This window comes from Phyllostomus hastatus, unplaced genomic scaffold (genome assembly GCF_019186645.2).
Source record: "Phyllostomus hastatus isolate PE091 unplaced genomic scaffold, TTU_PhHast_1.1 phas_contig_150, whole genome shotgun sequence".
Lineage (NCBI taxonomy): Eukaryota > Metazoa > Chordata > Mammalia > Chiroptera > Phyllostomidae > Phyllostomus > Phyllostomus hastatus.
The window spans coordinates 5,245,129-5,265,222 of record NW_025333611.1 but is presented as its reverse complement, the minus strand read 5'-3'; the positions used below and the strand labels follow the sequence as shown (position 1 = coordinate 5,265,222).

At 58.2% G+C, this 20,094-nt stretch overlaps 1 protein-coding gene across 1 annotated transcript in view; it reads right to left on the bottom strand.

Annotated features, from left to right (window-relative positions):
* STK10 (serine/threonine kinase 10) overlaps positions 1-20,094 on the bottom strand; it is an 87,737-nt gene that overhangs the window by 20,365 nt on the left and 47,278 nt on the right. The window contains exons 5-10 of the mRNA XM_045823789.1: positions 13,593-13,665; positions 12,474-12,668; positions 11,894-11,975; positions 6,109-6,243; positions 4,010-4,549; positions 1,197-1,327 (exon numbers count right to left, since the gene is read on the bottom strand). Coding sequence (XP_045679745.1) covers positions 1,197-1,327; positions 4,010-4,549; positions 6,109-6,243; positions 11,894-11,975; positions 12,474-12,668; positions 13,593-13,665 — 1,156 coding nt within the window. The remainder of the gene's footprint in view (positions 1-1,196; positions 1,328-4,009; positions 4,550-6,108; positions 6,244-11,893; positions 11,976-12,473; positions 12,669-13,592; positions 13,666-20,094) is intronic.

The window sequence follows — 20,094 nt, the reverse complement described above, 5'->3', positions numbered from 1 at the left end:
CCAAGGGAGCTCCTGGGCCCCGAGGCCCCCCAACCGCTGAGCCCCGCGCCCCGCGCCCGGCAGACCCCAGGGAAGCTTCAGGACCAGCGGGAGCCCGGCAGAGCCCTCCCACAGACGGGCCTGGTTATGGCGGCTCAACCCCTTCTCACCTGGGCGGCCTGCCCGAAAGTTCCCCCGTTTATGAAATGGTGAAAATAGGGTCTCCCTCGGGAGGGCTGCTGGGGGCCTGGGCACCCAAAAAATACACAAGGGGCTCCCAGCTTGACCTCCCCCCCCTCCCCACACAGACCCTCTCAACTCCACCGGTCTGGCCTCCAAGGTGCATGGTAGGTCTGACCACCCCTTCCTGGCCACCGTCCCGGACGGGGTCCCCGCAGCCCAGCCCAGCCCCGCGGCCAGGGCCAGCGTTCCATAGGGACGCGGGAGCTGGGCACACCTCGGCAGTCTCGCCCCAGCTGGCGCAGAGTCCACGCTCTTCCACCCCAACCCCAATCCCAAGGCCTCCAGGGACCGCACCCCAGCCCTGACCTCCCAGCTCCCTGGACAGGCCTCGGGCCCCAGGCTTGCAGTGCCCTGGGGGCTCCTCGCACCCCCAGGTTCCGTTCAGGAGGTTCGCGCGCGGAACTCCGGCCCCCAGCCCAGCCTCTCGCTCTCACATCGTCCATCACTCCCGTCGCGTGCCCACAGGTGGGGTTCACTGGGTGCTGGGTGCTGGCCCTTTAGGTGTAAGTTCTACAAAGCCACCCGCCTCAACTGCCCGGGGCACCACCAACATGTTCCCCAACCTGGTGGGTGGGTAGATACACGGATGGATGGATAAAGCATGGGTGGGTGGGTGGGTGGGTGGGTAGGTGAGTGGATGGATTAGTGGGTGGATGGCTTGGTGGGTGGATGGGTGGGTGGATAGGTGGGTAGGTGAGTAGATGGATTGGTAGGTGGGTGGATGGATCAGTGAGTGGATGGCTTGGTGGGCGGATGGCTGGGTGAGCAAGCGGATAGGTGGGCGGGTGGCTGGGCAGGTGAGTACAGGATCTCAAGCAAAACCACTTTCCTTTTGCCACCTGCACCTGTCCCTCCATGCCACACACAGACAGCTCTCTCACCCAAGACCCACGCCACGCCACGCCACGCCACGCCAGCCCCTGTGACGGCACCCCCGCCCAGCCAGCGCCGCCAGCAGCCCTTCCCAGGCTTGCCTGAGAAATCTCATCTCTTCGTCCTTCTTCTCGTCCTCGCTGATGATCTTGGAGGTGGTGATGCTCACCTCCACGCCGTCCACCACGAACTTGCGGGTCCTCTTCAGGGTTTTATTGTGCAGCCTCGAGTCCTGGCCGGGAGAGATCACCAGGCAAAGCTCAGCCTTTCGGCTGAGAATCCAGGGGTGGCAGAGGGCGTGGCCCACCGCCCTCCTGGCCCCTCGGCCCCACGCCCAGAGGAGGACACGGATGTCCACTGTCCCCTTGCTTCAAGCTTCTCAACCCGGGGGTCTGAGTATCTCAACGTATCCCCTGTCCTCCCCATGACCTTGGCCTTTAGGCATTGCCCGCGCCCTCCACCACCCCCCACATTGCCCACACTCTCACACACAGGACATTTCCAACCCTGTCACCCACTGGCTCGGTGACCCTGGGCAGTCCCTCGTCCTGCCTGAGCCTCCGCTTCCTCAGCGTGTCACAGGAGGAGAAAAACAGCGCCTGCCTCCCAGAGAGGTGGCACAGGTTCAGTGAGAAGACCCGTGGGGCGGCACGTGACGCAGCCCCTGGCTCACGGCGGGGGCGCGGGGCTCGGCGTTTACGTCTGGCAGTCGGTACTGCGGACCCAGCCTTTCGTCCACGGTGCCAGAATCCACAGAGCCCGGAAAACCGGGTTCATAACTGCTTTGGCAGCCGAAGCTGACCCTGACCTCCACCGGCGGCCACACCCGTCTGGGGCACCGGGAGGCTATTCACAGTCTGCGCCTTTTCCTGCGAACAATCACGCGTTTCACAGGGTCACAGAGCACGGCCGGGGCCCTGCAGGCGCTCCGATGCCCCCGAAAGTCCTCCCTGATTCGGATGAGGGCCCGGGAGCCCGCACCGGAGGGGGCGGTGCAGCCCCCTCCCTAACCTCCCACTGGCTCCGGAGGCCCATCCAGCAGTGGCCCAGCCCTGCCCCTCCGACACTCCCCTGGGGCCTCCTGGCCCTGGAGGGGAGGGGGGAGACGGGATCAGGAGAGGGGGCAGGGGAGGGCCAGGGCGGCTCCGGCCATAAGTCTCTGTGTCCTCACTATCGCTCTGACCCCAACTCCCGCTCAGTGGGCACCCGGGGACTCTGGACGGCAACGGCACTGGACGGTCACCCCCTGACTGTCCTTTCCCAGCCGCGTCCAGCTCACGTGTCCTAGGACTCAATTCAAGACGGTCACAGGGCCGCCCGCCTCTGAGATTACTTGGCGTGCCCAGGTGCCAACGCAGCCAGCGGACTCTTATCAGAGCGGCCAAGGCCCTGACTCACTGCCAGTCGCCAGCAAGACTCGCTGTCAACACCCCGGAGCAGAAGCGGGGCCCCGGCTCTGGGTGGACGGCTTTTTTTTTCTAATTTTTTTTTCACTCTTTTAGTGTCTTTTTCAGAAGAGACAGGATGCCTCTGAGGATGGGCCCCACCTATAACTGCAGGTAGAAGCTGCTGCCGCCCCTGGTGCTGGCGGCCTGTTAGAACTGCCACCCCACCTGCTCCCAGGGTGCGCTGTGCCGGCCCGTGGCCTCACTCCCGTTCAGCCGGCAGGTATGTGAGTTTCTACTGTGTGCTTTTCCCCGAGTGAACAATGAAAGGAAAAGCCACAAAGATACCGTAACTTCCCTAAAACCGGCCCCGTCAAGTAAATGACCAGCGGTGAGGTCAAGAATGTCCTAGATTTGCCCTGGCTGGCGTAGCTCAATGGACTGAGCTCGGGCTGCAAACCAAAGTGTCGCAGGTTCAATTCCCAGTCAGGGCACATGCCTGGGTTGCAGGCCATGACCCCCAGCAACCGCACATTGATGTTTCTCTCTCTCTCTCTCTCTAGCTGCCTCCCTTCCGTCTCTAAAAATAAATAAATAAAACCTTAAAAAAATAAAATGTCCTAGATTTGTCAGGGCGGGCAGGGGACAAGGTCGGCCCCCTCGGTCACCTGAGGAGGAGGAGGAGGAAGGGGAGGCCAGAGTCCCAGTGGGAAGGCAGGATGGCCTTTGGGGTCCAGAGCCCAGAGTGTGGTGGGGTCTGAGCAGCTCCCCACTTCCCCCTAGGCCCCTGTTTTCTCATATGTACGTGGGGCGAAGGGGCCGCCTTCATTTTCTTTAAATAAAGCGCTTTGCAGGGCCAGGCCATCGAGCGGTGGCTTCTGTCCTCACAAGGGCACCTCCTGCTAGAAAGGCCACGGAGCCAGGAGGCAGACTTGAGCCCGCTCCCTTCAATCCACTCTGCCAGCCCCCGGCTGGGCCACCGATGGGAGAATGTCCACTTCTAGAATCCTCTCCCCCTGATTTCACCACAGCCTTTAACCAAACCCACCTGAAATGGAAACCCAGACTGGCATTTATACCCAAACCAACCGTTCAACGTGACTAAACCGCACACTGAGCTCGGATATTTTGGAGATTAAACTGCAAGTCGAACTGAAAGCCCTTTCAAGAAAGAGCAATCCGCCCTGGCTGGTGTGGCTCAGTGGACTGAGCGTGGGCCTGAGAACCAAAGGGTCACTGGTTCAATTCCCAGTCAGGGCACATGCCTGGACTGTGGGCCAGGTCCCCAGGAGGGGGCGCACAAGAGGCAACCACACATGGATGTTTCTCTCCCTCTCTCCTTCCCTTCCCCTCTCTCTAAAAAGTAAATAAAATCTTTAAAAAAATAAAACATAAATTAAATTAAAAAATAAAAATAAAAAGAGCAATCCTTGTGAGCCACTTAGAAAGGGAAGGCAGCCATCAACTGCTTCCAAACACCCCAGCCCTGCAGAGGAACAGCCCAGCCTGTGCGCAAGAGGTGGCATTACCTTGAGGGACAGCGAGCCCGACTCCCTGTTCAGGGACAGGTCAGTGGACAGGGAGGCACTGTAGTCCATGCTGTCGGAGGCAGAGAGGCTGCCGCAGTCCAAGTCCCTCTTGGCCGGGCGAGGAGAGGCCTGGGTGGGCAGCTCCACGCTGCCGTTGGCCAGCTTCTCGCTGGCCAAGGCCTCCAGGGCGCAGCTGTTGGGCCGGCTCTGGCTTGTCTTCGAAGACCGGCTGCTGGCTGCTGGACCGAGGCCCCCACCCTGGTCAGCGACTTCCTTCTCCTCAGGCACCTGAATCCTGGCGCCCATGGACACTGGCCGGGTCTTGCGCAGGGGCACGGGCACGGCTAGGCTGTTCTCCTTTTCAGGGGCAACCTCTGGGGGGCTGGTGGTTTGCAGGGGTCCGTCCCCAGAGGGCTGGCTGGGCCCGTTCACGCTGTCCTGAGGCTGGCTGGGCGGCGCTGCGGTGCTAAGTGGCTCCTTGTCGGCACCGAGGCTCACCTGAGTCGCCTCGGAAGAGGTGGGTGCGTGGTTCCCCAGAGGCTGGGGGAAAAAAAAAAGGCAGTCAAGGCCAGGCTGCTGTGCGTGCACGGCAACAGGCAGAGGTGCCGTGCGGCTGCAGGTCAGACCCCGACAGGGTGGCGTGTGTCCTGGCCAGGGAGGCAGATTCGGTGTCACCCCAGCAAGCCGCCGGCCCCAGCACTCCCTACTGCCTGACCGACAATCAAATTACTACTTGTCGGGAGGAATGGGAACCTGCTGCTTCTCTCTGATCGTAGCTCAGTTCAATACCTGTTACTCCTCCTAGGAACTCGGGCAGCTGTGACCCGCTGGCCAGCCCCCGCCCATCTGAAAGGGACACCGGCTTCCCCGCTCCGGCCAACTGTGACATCGTAGGGAAAGGGGTCCCCTATGGCCAGACCTCCCAGGTTGTCCAAGACAAGCTAGGATCTGGATCGTTACACATCTTCTGCTTTTTACACGGGCAACTAATTTAAATTTTTTTTTCCAAAATTGCATAAAACCCAGAATACATTTATCCAGGGGTGAGATTTCGCCTACCAGCCACAGACTTTTTTTAATGTTTTGTTTTCAGAGCTTTTGCGGGGAAGAAAGGATTGGAAATGTTGCTATTGGGAAAGAGAACACCTGTGTATCTGGCTAACACCTAAGTGTCCAGGCTATTGAATGAAGTGAGCACCCACGCTGCCCGCTCCTGGGTCGGGGTGGGATGGGACCTGGCCCCAGACCCCACCCCCCCCCCTGCGCGTCCACCCTTCCCACTGACGTAATCTCGGTGCTGACCTCGATATCTAAGTCCCATAGGTAGGTTTGCCTATGTTCAAACTTGCTATTAATGGACTCATACTGGAAGCATTCCCCGGGGTCCTGAAGGACTAGGTTTTGATCTTGGATATGGAAGCTTCCAGAAACAACTTTAATCCACCTTCTCTCAACATGCAGAGCGAGGGTTCAAAACCTCAGGTCTGATCCTGTCCCCACACAGCAACGCCCAGCACCTGCCTCACCAGGCCCACGGCATCATCTGGACAGCAAGTGGCCCTCCTGGCAGAGGCCACACCCCCCCAAGCCCCGCAAATGACTAGACCACAGGCCCAAACGCAGAAGCTCAGGCCGGGATCCAGCCACTGACTCGTTTCCCTGGGCCCAAATGGCTTTACGCTTTTAAAAATTAGCTTTCGTTTACATTTAAATTCAGCCAAGTGCCGAAGCTGCAAATGAGTTACAAACGGGCAGACACGGGGGCCCCTGGGCCCTCGGGGCAGCCGGGCGGGGTCTGGGGTGGCCAGAGCCCCTGGGCCTGTGGCCTCCCATCATGTGCAGCCCCATGCACGCTCAAACACATGCATTTGGTATGTGAGCCACGCAGGGAAAAGGCTGGGAAGCAAAGAGCCAGCTACCAACTTTTAACACGTGTTGGATCTCACGTGAAAATCTCGACTCCTGGGAGCCCGTGTGACCTGTGAGCTGGGGAGACGCAGGAAGGAGGCCTTCCTGCTCCCCCAGGCCCCTCCCACAGGAGCCAAGGCCCTGGGTGGGGGGGCCCGTCCCTCCCCAGCAGCCTTTCCCTGGGGCCTTACCGAGGTGGGGTCCCCGGAGTCCTCCTCCTCCCCCTCGTCCCGGCCGTCTTCAATCTCCTCCATCACCTCGGCCTTGGCCTCGGCCACCAGCTCCCGCAGAGCCTTGTTACTGGTGATGCTGCTGACGAAGGGGTGCTGAGGGGGACAAGACACTCGGGTCAGAGCCACTCTGGACCGGGGGCGGGGGAGGGGGTGGTGAGGAGGGCAGGCAAAGGCGAGGCTGGGGTAACACGGACTTGGTACGGGAGACCCAGAGGCGGCTCGGAAAGTCCTGTGTGTGACAGAAAGAGGGCACACCCCAACTCTGTGGTGACACCAAGCGTGTGACTTTCCCTGTCCGAGCTGCAGGCCCGTCCCGTGAAGGAGCGACAGCAATGGCAAACGCACAGGATGGCCGTGACGGTTAGGAAGCTGCTGCCCACGGAAGGGCTGCTCGGCCCAAAGCAGGAGCTGACGCAAGGTTGGGGCGGTTTCTTCGTGCATCATTTTCTTCTTAAAAGCAGTACCGAGTTCACAAATCATTGAGCTCAGCAACTTTTTCCGTATTTTTCATATATGCAGACCTGGAGGAAGCACCCCCCAAGCAAGACAGAGCCCTCCCATCGCCTAGGAAAGGCCCCTGCACCCCCTGCTGCCAACCCCCCGGCCCCCGGCCTGGCTCAGCGGCTCGTCCTGCCCGCCCTTCAGCCAGCTGCACACGGACAGAATCCGACACTACGTCGTCTTCTGCGGCTGGCTCTCTCCGCGCCATGAGGCGAACCTCCGATTCACCCACACGGCCTCGCGCACCGGTGCACTGCTCCTCCTGTGCTCACGTGCACCACACTCCCGCACGCACACGCCAGCCCGCTCACGCACCCTGCCGCGCCGGGCCTCCGCGCCCTTTCCTGTCTGTGCCGACTGTGACCAACTCTGCCGAGAACACACGCCTGTGTGTGTGCAAAAGCCTGAAGCGGAGTGGGGTGTGTTGGATTCCGAGGCGCTTACAGAAACGCCACACCTTGCGCAGACCCTGCATGCAGAACGCCAGGGCTCTGGCGGCCTCGGCAGATGTTGAATGCCACGAGCACCCCCCAGGTGGACGGAAGTCTGTCCCTGGGCGTGGACAGGGATGGGGGTTCCCTCGTTCATCACATTGCCCCGGGGCGGCTCAGAGGGAACGCTGGGAGTGGGGGCCGTCTTCACGTGGGAACGGGCTCCTCTGAGATCCACAGGAAGGCGCTGATGGAATCTCGCGTCTTTCTTGTCGGAAAATGTGAGAGCAGAGGAGCGGCGTCCAGGTGGCAGGGAAGAGTGAGAACGGCCGCGGGAAATAAACTTCCCAGCAGCCTGAAAACGCATTCGCAACCGACAGTCTATGAAAGGCGTTTTCATCTGCTTGTCCACCTACATCAGTTCATTTGTAGGGGGCCACGAGGCAGCACCCGCAACAAACTTGGTCACCTCACTTTGTACATCGGACCACGGCAGGCCTCACTCCCCTTCAAGAGCCCGGGCATTCGGACGACTCTCCCTAGTTAGCCCAAACTAGTGGAGGGGTGAAGAACTGCATCTTTTTTTCCTTTCCCATGTCCCCACTCACTCACTGACTCACTGATTCCCGCCACAACCGCACGGTGAGACCTGACGTGCCAGGTGCCGACATAAGGTGAGCAAGGAGACAGGCCAAGGTCCCGGCCCTCGGGGGGCTTGCAGCTGCGGGGGAGACTGCAGGTCCGCCCCTGAGTGACCAGCAAGGTCACTGTAGATCTGGTGACAGGAGAGCAGGAGGCTGGAACAGCCTAGTCTGGGCAGCAGAGGCTACTTAGGTCTGTGGTCACAGGGGCCTCCCTGAGGAGGTGACCTTGGAGCTGAGACCTTGAGGGATGGGAAGGGGCCTGCCAGGGAGAAAGATCTGGGCAGAGAAATTCCAGGCAGAGGGAAGAGCAGGTGCAAAGGTCCTGAGACGGGACTGAGCTTGGCGCGAGGGAGGGACACTGAGAACGCGGAGGCGCCAGGAACTGTGGGGGAGGTGGGGGTGGGGCCGCAGGGGGAAGGGCAGGGTGGTGCACGCAGGGGACCTGGGCGGGGGTGAGAAGCTGAGGCCTTGTTTTCAGAAGCCACTGGAGGGCTGCGGCAGAGTAGTGACATTAAAGGTGTTAAAGTGACACTGAAAGTGTCATTTAAAGGTGTCGGTCTGGCGGCTGAGTGGGACCAGTAGTAAGGCTTTACTGATACAGGAGGCAGAGGAGAACAGCGAAAAGCTGGACCACCTGGGATAAAATCCTGCCTCCACCACCAACCTGGGCAAGTCACTCACCTCTCCGAGCCTCAGCTTGCTCATCCGTACACTGGGAATGAGAGCATGGTTGTTCTGAGCATCACAGCTCAGACTGTGAGAGCTACTGCCTACACCATCACCACCATCGTCAGTACCTTCTCATCATCATCACCACCTCCATCACTACCATCACCACCTCCATCATCATCACCTCCATCACTACTGTCACCATCTCCTCCATCACCATCACCTCCATCACCATCACCACCTCCATCACCACCTCCATCATCATCACCTCCATCACTACTGTCACCATCTCCTCCATCACCATCACCTCCATCATCACCATCACCTCCATCACCACCTCCATCATCATCACCTCCATCACTGTCACCATCTCCATCACCATCACCTCCATCACCATCACCACCTTCATCATTACCATCATCACCATCACCTCCATCACCATCACCACCCCCATCACCACCTCCATCATCATCACCTCCATCACTACTGTCACCATCACCTCCATCACCACTTTCACCATCACCTCCATCACCACCACCACCTTCATCATTACCATCATCACCATCACCTCCATCACTACTGTCACCATCTCCTCCATCACCATAACTTCCATCACCATCACCACCTTTATCATTACCATCACCTCCATCACCATCACCTCCATCACTGTCACCACCACCTCCATCACCATCACTACCTTCACCATTACCATCACCTCCATCACCACCTTCATCATTGTCACTTCCATCACTACTGTCACCATCACCTCCATCACCACTTTCACCATCACATCCATCACCATCACCACCTTCATCATTACCATCATCACTGTCACCTCCATCACTACCATCACCATCACCTCCATCACCACCACCATCATCACCATCACCTCCACCACCACCACCATCACTACCTCCAGCAGCAGCAGCAGCAGCAGCAGTATCACAGACACAGAACCCCCTGAGGTACCAGTTTGCACTCCCCACCATTCCCGTCCCCTCCTGCATCCCCACAGGGTGCAGGTTTTTGGAACAGAGGGTGAGAAGCAGCTCCCAGAGGTTCCCAAGCCGCGCGCTGCACAACCTCACACGTGGGAACTCGAGCAAGCAGCCGCAGGGCACGTCCCACAGTGGCTGAAGCGGACGTGGCAGAAATAAATGAGGTGGGTCCAGGGAATACCAGGTTGCATCAGGGCACACTACATGTTGACCACAACAGTGGCTCTTCAGCACCACCAGGAGCCTCGCCTTCCCGAGCCTGACCCATCTGCCCCACTGCCTCCACAGAGGCCCCGGGGCCCTTAGGAAGCGAGGGGGAGGAGAAGCCATGGGGAGGAAAGCCTTTGATGGAGGGGCAGGTGAGCTCCTGTGATCACAGGTGAGCAGAGCTGGAGGCAGGTGGGGCAGGCCCTCCTTGGCTGATGAGCCCCAGGACACAGTTTTGTCAACTGCTCCAGGACCCAAAGCACAGCCCACCTCCCCAGCCCTTCCTTCAGCTGTACCACCTCTGGGGGGTGTTCAGGAGAAGCATTTCCTCAGCCCCCAAACCGGAGGCCCATTGGAGAGATGACACTCTGCAGCCAGGCACTGCCCCGGTGGGGCCGGCACGGGGACAGACAGGGCCGCGCACACGGGTCCCCACATAGTGCTCACACCCCTGCAGAGGGCCCCGATCCAAGGGGAACCGAGGCGTCTGCTCCTTCAGGAAGAGGACCAGCTGCTCCGTGCCATCTCTGCGGGGAACCCCAAGATGTCCCACAGCACGCCAGCTGGCTCCTGCCCTCTGGCCAGGACCCCTACGGCCGTCCACACAGACTTCCCTTCCAAGATCCTGAGCCTGTTTTCTCCTCTGTGCTTAGAAGCCGCCAGCCCAGGAGTCCCCCACGCCAACACTGGCTTTAGAAAATGCCTAAGATTGACACATGTCAGCATCTCCCCCTCAATCCTGCCGCCCGCCCTCCCAACCACTTCCCTCTCTCGCCTCCTCTTTTGTTTCTTCTTCCCTCCTCCATTCACTCGGAAGCTGCTTCCCAGAGCAGAGCAGTCCAGAGAACAGGCTTTGGAACCAGACGACCAGGATCAGAATCCCAGCTCTGTCGCTTACAAGCTGTGTGACCTTGTGCAGACTCCCTAACCTCTCTGTGCCCAGTCTCACGTCCAACGGAGAGCTGAACAGGACCTACTTCACCGGGCGGTTATGATGATTAAATTAGTCAACGTTAAACACTTAGAACAGCACCCGGCATGGAGAAAGGGTGACCTAACAGTGTGTTAAGTAAAAATGAGTAAATGCATTTAACAAATACTGGTCGACGGTCCTCTCCATCCAGGCACTGTTGGGATGCTTAGGACACATCAGTGAACTGAACAAAGACTGCTGTCACCCTGGCAGAGTGGCTCTGTAGGCTGGAGCATCGTCCTGTAAACTGAAAGGTTATGGGTTCAACCCTCAGTCAGGGCGCGTACTAGGTTGTGCGTTTGATTCCCGGTTGGGGCACGTGTGGGAAGCAACCAACCGATGTTTCTTCCTCATATTGATGTTTCTCTCTCTGGTTTCCTTCCACTGTTTATAACTCAACACACCCAGCATTCTGTGAACACAGGCTTACCAGTGAGGCTACACTCTTTGCTCTTATGAGTGTCTTCTCACTTAATCCTCGCAGCCGCCTGGCCAGGGGATCACAGACAGAATCCCATCTCACAGCAAGAGCCGAGCCTGAGAGGTTAAGCCACTCGGCCAGTGAGGGGCAGGGCTGAGGCTCGAACCCAGGACTTTCCGACCCAGTGCACACACCTCGTGGCTGTGCTGCACACCCTGCGGGCAGGCATTTCACACACGGCACACACCCCAGCGCTGGGGGAACCATGTGTGTGTCCCCACACAACTCAAAGCTGGAGCCGGGTCCCCTCCCACACGCCTTTCCGCTGCACCCTCCTGCTGTAACGGGTCACAGTGGTGACTGCGACCCGCCGAGCCCTGCGTGTCCTCCTTGTGACCCATCGAGTCGGGGGTGGGCACCCCGTACCGCCCCGATGTCACCCCCCACCCCCCTGCCCTCACCCCGGCTCCCACGTCCGGGCCTCCTGGCTCTTCCCGCCTCGGGCCGCTCACGCCAACGTCCCGGGCCTTGGCCTCCGCCCTGGCCTGGCTCCCTGCTCCCCCGGGGAGCCCTTTCCGAGGAGAGCGACCCCTCCCAGGCCCGCTACCCACCCGAGCTGTAAAGCCCTCGTCCCCCGGTCACGTGTGGGTGTCTGCTAGTCCGCCCCGTCGCCCCCACTGGATCGTCAGCTCTGTGAGGACAGGGCTCTGGGGACTTCCTGCCCGGCAGCCCCCCGCCAGGGGGCGTCGGTGGGGGAAGGGATGGTTGTGCACGCTGCCCCCCAGGCTGGGCGAGGAACAACACATCGGCTCCGAGGTCACAGCTGATCTCGTCCAGAGGAAGGGACAGGGCCAGGGCAGGGGGCAGGCAGCCCTGGGAGAGGGGACCCACCCACTCACCTCCAGGAGCTGCGCGGCACTGGGCCGGGTCTCTGGGTTCTTATCCAGGGCGGTCTTCAGGAAGTCTCGGAACTCCGCGGACCTGGGAGGAGGGGCCACAGTGAGCTCAGAGCTCAGAGCGGGGCGAGGGCCGAGAGGACGCCACGTGTCCCAGACCCCACTCTCCCGGGAGTCCCGCGCCTCCCAGACAAGCCCACCACCACAGGACAAAGGGCCCCTTCACGGGCTGGAAGGCGGAGGCGGCGAGGCCTTCGAGGTGAACTTCTCACCACGGACATCCCCAGACAGGCGGGGGGGCATGGGAACCCGGGGAGCAGGGGCTTGCTCGGGCCACAGAGCAAAGCACTGCAGTGCCAGGGCTCCGACCGGAGCCCCGAGTCCCAGCCTGAGGCTGCAGAGCTCTCTCGGGCCCTTATTCCCACAGCGGGACCCGGTTTCTCTGAGCCCCCAGGCCGCCCTGCACAGAGGGAGGGCGGGGCAAGGAGGGCCCGGGAGCTCAGAAAGGCCCTCCAGCTCGCCCGGCCCTGCAGGCCAGCGCGTCTCGGCCCCCCTGGCCCTCCGGCCCCGCCCTGCTCCTTACCACCGGGAGGGCGTGAGCAGCGTGGGGGGCTCCGACTTGGCGATCTTGAGCAGGACCCGCATGGGGTTGAGCTCGTGGTGCGGCGGCTCGATCTCCGCCATCTCGATCAGCGTGATGCCCAGGGACCAGATGTCGGCCTTGTAGTCGTACGGGGTGTCCTTCATGGTCTCACACATCACCACCTCGGGGGCCATCCTGAACCAACCAGGGGACAACAGAGGGCTGAGGACCTGGCCTCCCGGGCGCTTCTCGGAGACTCAGGGTCAAGGACCAGCGCGGGCCAGGGTCGGGGGCTGCCCGCATCACGATTCGCCTTCCTGTCCATCCCACTGTCTTCCTGCTGGTGGTCTTCACTCAGAAAGACGCCCTCCACGCGGCTCCACCGCCAAGGCCTGCTGCAGTTCCCGATGCCTACCACCAGGTGGCAGCCACAGTCCAGAACTCAGAGTCCTGGGAGGGTGGGCGGGGGCAGGGGGGAAGGGGCCCAGAAAAAACTGGGGGCAGGAAGGACAGTGGAGAAAATACAACAGCGTGGAGAGCAGGGATAGGAGAGAAAAAGAGGGAGAGGTATAAGAGGGCAGAGAGAGAGAGAGAGAGAGAAAAGAATGAGTAAAAAGCAAGCAAGCAAGGAGCCCACCTCCACAATGGGAATTAATGCACAGGAAAACCAGAAAGCAGTTAGGCGTGAAACGGAACGAAAGAGTTTTACGGGTGTTTTGTTTTGTTTTGTTTAAGTAACAGTTTGGAAGAGGAAACACCGAAGCCTAGAGAAGGCCGGGGAAACTGCACGGGAGGGTAGGAACTGAACTTCATTATTGGTCTTCACAGCCCCAGCCCCGTACTCTGCCCTTGTTAAACGGATCAAGAATGGAACCATTTTTTTAGGAGTCCCAGCTAAAGCGTGACTAATGGAGCATTTTCTACATGCATCACCCCATTTACTCCTCACAACCACCCATTTGGTGGGAGCCACGAGGTCCTTGATTTTTCAGGTCAGGAAACTGAGGCACAGGAGGCCAAGCGACGGGGCCCAGGTCACGGCGCCAGGCGGTGGCGGAGGCCGGTCTGCCGTCACCCCCCCACCCCCACCCTCCTGGGGCCAGAAGCTACCCAACTCACCAGTAAGGCGTTCCGATGAAGGAATCTCGTTTCTGCAGAGTTTTCAGATTCTTGGCAGACACACCAAAGTCAGCTGCAAGACAAAAATCCCCGATAACATATTCCACGGACATTCCTCCGCCCACAGCCCCGGGGCGTGGACTCGGGGACATGCGTTCCGCAGCGACGACCAAATGCCACCTTCTGTGTCACAAACCAGCGGTCACTAGATGTGCCTCTGCCGCTGTCGGGGCGCATGGGGACACACACTTTCCCACTTGCTAATAAGAGGATACACTGAAGAGTCTTTTGGCAAAGGAGCTTGTTTGACAATAAATTGCAAGAAACTTCAGAAGATCCAGATTCTTCCAACTCCAAATCTAGGAATCTACCCTCATAAAATAATCTTAAGTATAAGCAAGAATGACGTCTAACCACTCTCACCAAAGCGCCACGGTAAGAGTGACAAAGTAAAAACCACTGTAACTTCTTCACTTGGAGACGGCAGTTCTGACTGACAATAACCGCACCTCGGGTGCCCCTCACCGGCTACAACACGGGCACTGAGCAAAGCTCAGGGAGTGATTTTAAATGCTTGACACACAATACGGAACACACCCTGTCTTTTCTGAAAGAATTTAAGACATCTCTCTCTCTCTCTCTCTCTCACACACACACACACACACACACACACACACACACTAAGAAACTAGGAGAGGTAAGTAAGAAAAGGTAAACAGTAAACAACCGGACAGGTTAAGAAAAGTGGAAAGAACCCCATATGATGGAATATTTCACAGTCATTAAAATTAGTGAAGTCACTTATTCCATATTTTAATGTGAAATTATACTTACCAATATTAAACATTTAGTATGTAGTTAACATTAATATTTACCATATAAGTAGATACTTTAATAGTTAACAATACTAGCATTTCACTTACATACTTATAAGGTTAAGCGGGAAAGGGGAGATGCACAGTTGACTGTACTGCATGGTCAAAATTATGTGGCGTTTCCTCCCTCCCCAGAAACAGGGCAAAAACACATGCTGGAGGGACCGGGAAGAAATCAGCAAACTGGGGAAACGGCCGCCTGTGGGCGGTGGGTGAGACTGGACGCGGTTCCTTCCACTTTTCTGAGTCCCTTCGACGTGCTGTGCTGAACGGGCACGATGCTGGCACCGACAAGCAGTAAATACGTTTCTCTTCAAACCCACGCCCGGCACCACCACCGAGGGGTGCGGGGCAGGATGCAGCGCCACCGAGGAGCTCCCGCTCCCCCGTGCTCTGGGCTCCGGGCCAAAGTTTCATCCTGATTAAAAAATAAACTCAGGAGGAAGCGATACCCCGAGAGAACAGGTGACGGCCTGCTTTGGGCTTTGCCGCTAGAAACTGCAAAGTCGTGTGCACGGCCCGAGTCCCCCCAAGACGAGCTGGCTGGGACAGGTGGTGACAGTGGCTGTGTTCCATCACTCAGGATCTCAAACCAGGGCCACAAGTGGGGCCCCAAACACAAGGAAACGGGGCCCCATCTCAGCTCCTGTATTTATTTCACTGGCCCCTTCCTCTCCCTGTCCACACGGGGGCCACCAGGAGCCTGGGGCGGAGACTACTGTGGGGGCCAAAGCAAACTAAGTCCTTGTCCTCGGGCAGCTCACAGGCTACTAGGGGAAGCAGATGCACTCAGGTGAACACCAGCAAGCACCTGATACTCATAACTGTGTAAGCGACGGGGAGGCCGGAGTGCGGGGCCAGGGGAGGCTGGGGGGAGGGGGCGTGACCTCCAGAGTGCCGGTGGGGAGAAAAGGAGGGAATGGAGGAAAGACAGCTGAGCGCCTCCAGACCAGTCATTCATTCCGCAAACATTAACTGAACATCTACTACGTGCCAGGCATTGTCCTAGGTGCAGGGATGAACCACACTCCTCACCCTCCTGTGGCTTGTTCTTCCCCGGATGGAGACACGCAGCTGCGGTTCAGGGCTGTGAGGAGGACGATAGAGGGAGAAGGCGGGGCAAAGCCGCGGAGCGTGCTGCGGGGGTGGCAGCTACTGCAGCCAGGAGGTCAAGGTCCGGGAGACAGCTACCAAACCCCTGACCCTCACGTTCCCTGCCTGTTCACACGGGGATGACGACACTGTACAACTACTTCGTAGGGTTGTTGTGAAGACTGCACCACACGCGGAGGGCACTCAGCTCCAAGCCCAGCCCTCGATAAACGTTCCCGGCACCTGAGCCAGTCGCCTGAGATTTCTAGGCTGGGTCAAGGCTGAGGTCCCGAGGCCCCAAGCCCCACCTGCTAACTAGACAGTTGCTCGGTCAGCTGAGGAGGCCCCGCAGGGCCGGGACGGGGAACAGGGCAGAGCCCCAACACCACCCAGCCGCTGCAGGGCGAGGTGCAAGTCCAGGTGAGGACGCAGCCCTGCTGCTCCCTGCCCCATGCCCTGCGTGAGTCACCCACCCCCCCCACCCCGCCCCGCCCCCGCCAGGCTTCCGGGTAACGGGCAGCTGAGCTCACCGCCTCCCCGCGGGGTCCGCCCGGGCCCCAGCTGCCCTGCCCACACCGACACTGGATGGCCTGTCACCCAGGAAATCTTTCCAGAAACCCTTTGGGAACCATGCCGGCCTCTCAGACCCAGAGTGGGGCTCTGGCAGGGAGCAGCCGTGCCCGGCCACGCCCCACCACGCCCTGCTGGTCCCTTCCAAAGAAGGGACAGGAAAAGCCAAAACCGCTCACTTTCACAATGACACCCGGTCGGTCTCCACATCCCCAGGGGCCCCCTGAGGCAAGAGCCGCTGGCTTTCTGGGTAGCTGCTACTTCCCCTTCTGCCCCACAGGATGGGGCCTGGCCCGGAAGGGGGCGGCCTGCCTGGGGGTTACTCTCCACCAGGAGGCTGGCTGGCTGCCCTCTGCCAGCTCAAGGCCGCCTCTTGGGATGAAAAGTCTCCTTCTCCCATTTGCAAGCAAGCCTCAGAGACGGGCAGCAGTGGGCAGGGAGGGGAGGGGGGCTCTCTCCACAAACTGTCATTTCCATAAGGAAGGGACCATGCCAGCTTTTTGCCCACTGCACCCGGCACCTGACGCGCTCAGTGGGGTCCCCTCAAATGAACACGAGAGCAGCCAGACTGCGAGAATGCCTCTACTCCTGTGTCTTTGGGGGACATGACGATGCTGGGCTTAAAGAAACACGTTTGACGGCAATTCTCTTTAGAAACAGATCCCCCAAACCAGAATTATAGTATGTATTCTAGTATATATTAAGGCTTATGCCAGCATTCCTCAGGAGGGGCAAACACTGAACATGAACTGAGCGGCTCCTGGACCCTGGACCGGAGTGGGGAGACAACCGCGGGCTCACCCAGGCCGTGGAATAGTAGGCAGCCCTGAAAAAGGAAATGAGGTCGGCGTCTATGGACCAGCGTGGGACTTTGTCCGTAACACGGCATCCCCAGCGAGTTGCGACCGACCGACGCGCATCACAGAACGTGGAGCGTGACTCCGGCGGCACCTCAGAAGAACGACACGGCTGCTGTGCGTGCGCACGCACCCTCCCCTGCACACGGACACGGACATGGACACCGACACACAGACACGGGGTTGGAGGCTGCCCGGCAAGCTGAACGGCGACCACCTCCCGGGAGCGGGACCTGGGTGGGGGCAGCGCACCGAGGCCCCTTACGTCCTTCTGCTTCATGCACTTTTACTCTTTAAGACGTCTTTAATAAAGTGCGTGTGCACTGCTTTCAGGGTTTAAAACGCTGACGTGCATATGGTTTTCTGGGTGTTTACTTTCGCCTCGTCTTTTCTGAAAACCCGGTGGGGGCCAGGATGTGGTGGCCGGAAAGTGGCACAACCAGCGCGGCGGGCACGCCGGCCCCAGGCTTTCTCGAAAGAAAGCCTGAAACGCCGCGCACACCCGACATTCTGCTTCCGAGAACCACCCCCCGCCCACGGACACCACGGACAGAGACTCAGCTCCATGAACACACGTGTCCAGGGCCCCCTCGTCAGCGAGGAGCATGGGAAGCTTCGTGAGAAACCTCAACATCCACCTTTTGGGGTTTCAAAGGTACATTATGGTTGATGCACGTGACAGAATGCAAGAAAAACATTAAATAATCACGCTTCTGAGAAATAGTTAAGGTTTGGGAGGAAACACCCTGATATTATCAATTTAAAAAAGCAGCAGATGAGAAAACTGTATATATACTACAATACCGACGTTTATCTAATATGCATTTATCTGACAAAACCTAGTATGTACTGAGAATTTCTAGGCGTACGGCACTGTGCGGAGAGACTTATGCATCTCATTTATAGCTGGTTTTGCATATCATCTGCATGTCATTTGCATACACAGTCCTCTGCATCTCATCTGCCTCTGTATACATTTTGGATCACATCTGCGTATGTCTTCCTATGCACAGCCTCCCTATCAATGACCCTGTGGGCAGGGAAACGTACAGATGAGAGAACTCAAGTTTAGAGAGACTGAGTAACCTATAGACGGTCACCCAGCTCTAAGGACAGGCGTGACACTCAGACTGTGCTCTGCCACCGGGTGGTCCCACCTTCGCGTGCACAGAAGACCGGAAGGAGGACTACGGTGATGTCTCCTGGCGAGACTGGGAGGGAGGTTAACTTCCTTCTCTGTGGGTCTGCTCCTTCCAAATTATGTATAGACAGCATGGTATCTATCCCCACACTCCCTGATATGCGATATAAGTGGTTAAAATGATATCACTTTCATGCACCTGCTACCGTTAAAGAACGAAATCAGATTACACACAGTGCTGGACAACATGATTTCCCTCGTCTCGGTGGGCATATACCCTTGACCCTGGAACAACTCAGGGGGTAGGGGCGGAGTCAAAAGTCCACACATAGCTTTGGAGGTTTCAGTCAGCCCTTTGCATCTGTGGATTCGATCAGCTGCGACTGAAAACAGTAGTTGTGAACACTCTTCAATCCGTGGGTGGGGACACGGCTTTCTACCTGTGATCGGTTGAATCTGCAGATGCAAACCCTGCAGATCTGAGGGGCCAACTGTACTAGTTGGGAAAAAAAAAACCCATGTCTACAGGGACCTGCATCTTTCTGAGCCGTGTCCTTCAAGGGCGAACTGGACATCTTTACAAGAGATCACACATTTTCTGCTCCAAAGCTGAGATTCATTCCATCGTGTGACAGTATCATAGCCTATTTAACCCCCTGCTGGAGTATCCTTGAATCATTTCTGACTTCCTGCTGCTATACACACTGCTGCAATAAATATCATGCATATATCTTTCCACACAGGCACATAACAATATTACCTGTATAATCAGAAAATTACATTCACAGTAAAATGCATTATGTTATCACACGAGCAATGAAATCAGACTGTCTGAAGACACATGAGCCTCTCTTGTCTGTCCACTCAACTGCAAGCAACAGAAGAAACCAAAACAAGGGGAGGCTTCTCCCAGACAATGCCAGCCCACTTAGGGCCGAACCACTGTCCAACTGCAGTTCTGAACCCCCCTCCTCTCCTGGACCCTTCACCCCAAATCAGGTGAGTCCGAGGTCCAGCTCGGTCAGGCCTTACCCTTGAATTCTTGGTCTAAGAAACTTCCAGGTGGGCCTCACCCAGGGCGGCACCATGTGCCCTGGGAAGTGTCTGGAATTGGGTGGGGGTGGTCCGGCTGTCACAATGATGAGGGTGCTCCTACCAGCCCGTGGAGGGGGGAGGCTGGGATGCTGGGCCTCCTGCACGGCACCAACTGTCCCGTCCATAGTGCCAGAAGGGACCTGTGGACAAACACGAGCCAGGCCCCCGTGGCAGACAGGGAAGTGAGGCCTAGAGGAGGCCTGGGACCTGCTCAACCTGGGGTGGCCACAGGAGAAAGCAAAGGCTCACACCCTCCAGCCTGGAATCCCAGCCCACCCCCCAACCCCTGACATCAGGTTATAGCAGCCAGTGCCAGGCCCAAGCCCGTTAAGAGGAAGGCTTCTGCCCTGGCTGGCGTAGCTCAGTGGATTGAGCGCGGGCTGCAAACCGAAGTGTCTCAGGTTCGATTCCCAGTCAGGGCACATGCCTGGGTTGCAGGCCATGACCCCCAGCAACCACACATTGATGTCTCTCTCTTTCTCTTTCTCTCTCTCTCTCTCTCTCTCTCTCCCCCCCTCCCTCCTCTCTCTAAAAATAAATAAAACTAAAATGTTAAAAAAAAAAAAAAGAGGAAGGCTTCCCCTGGGCACCCACGCGACTTCTCCAAACAATCGGGACCCTCTGCTGGCGTCACAGAAATAGCACCAGGCAGGGAAGTGAGAAGGCTCTACCGTGATCTGGGACAAACGGCCTCATCTTTCTGAGCCTCGGTTTCCTCATCTATCACACAGTGACCGTATTATCTGGCCAAACGGAAGACGGAAAGAACTGCTCCACTCGCTTCTCTGATCCCTTTTTATTTTCTTTTGTTTCCTAGGCAGCTACCCAATGAAACTACTGATTCGCATGGCCACCAATGATGCCTCTGTTCT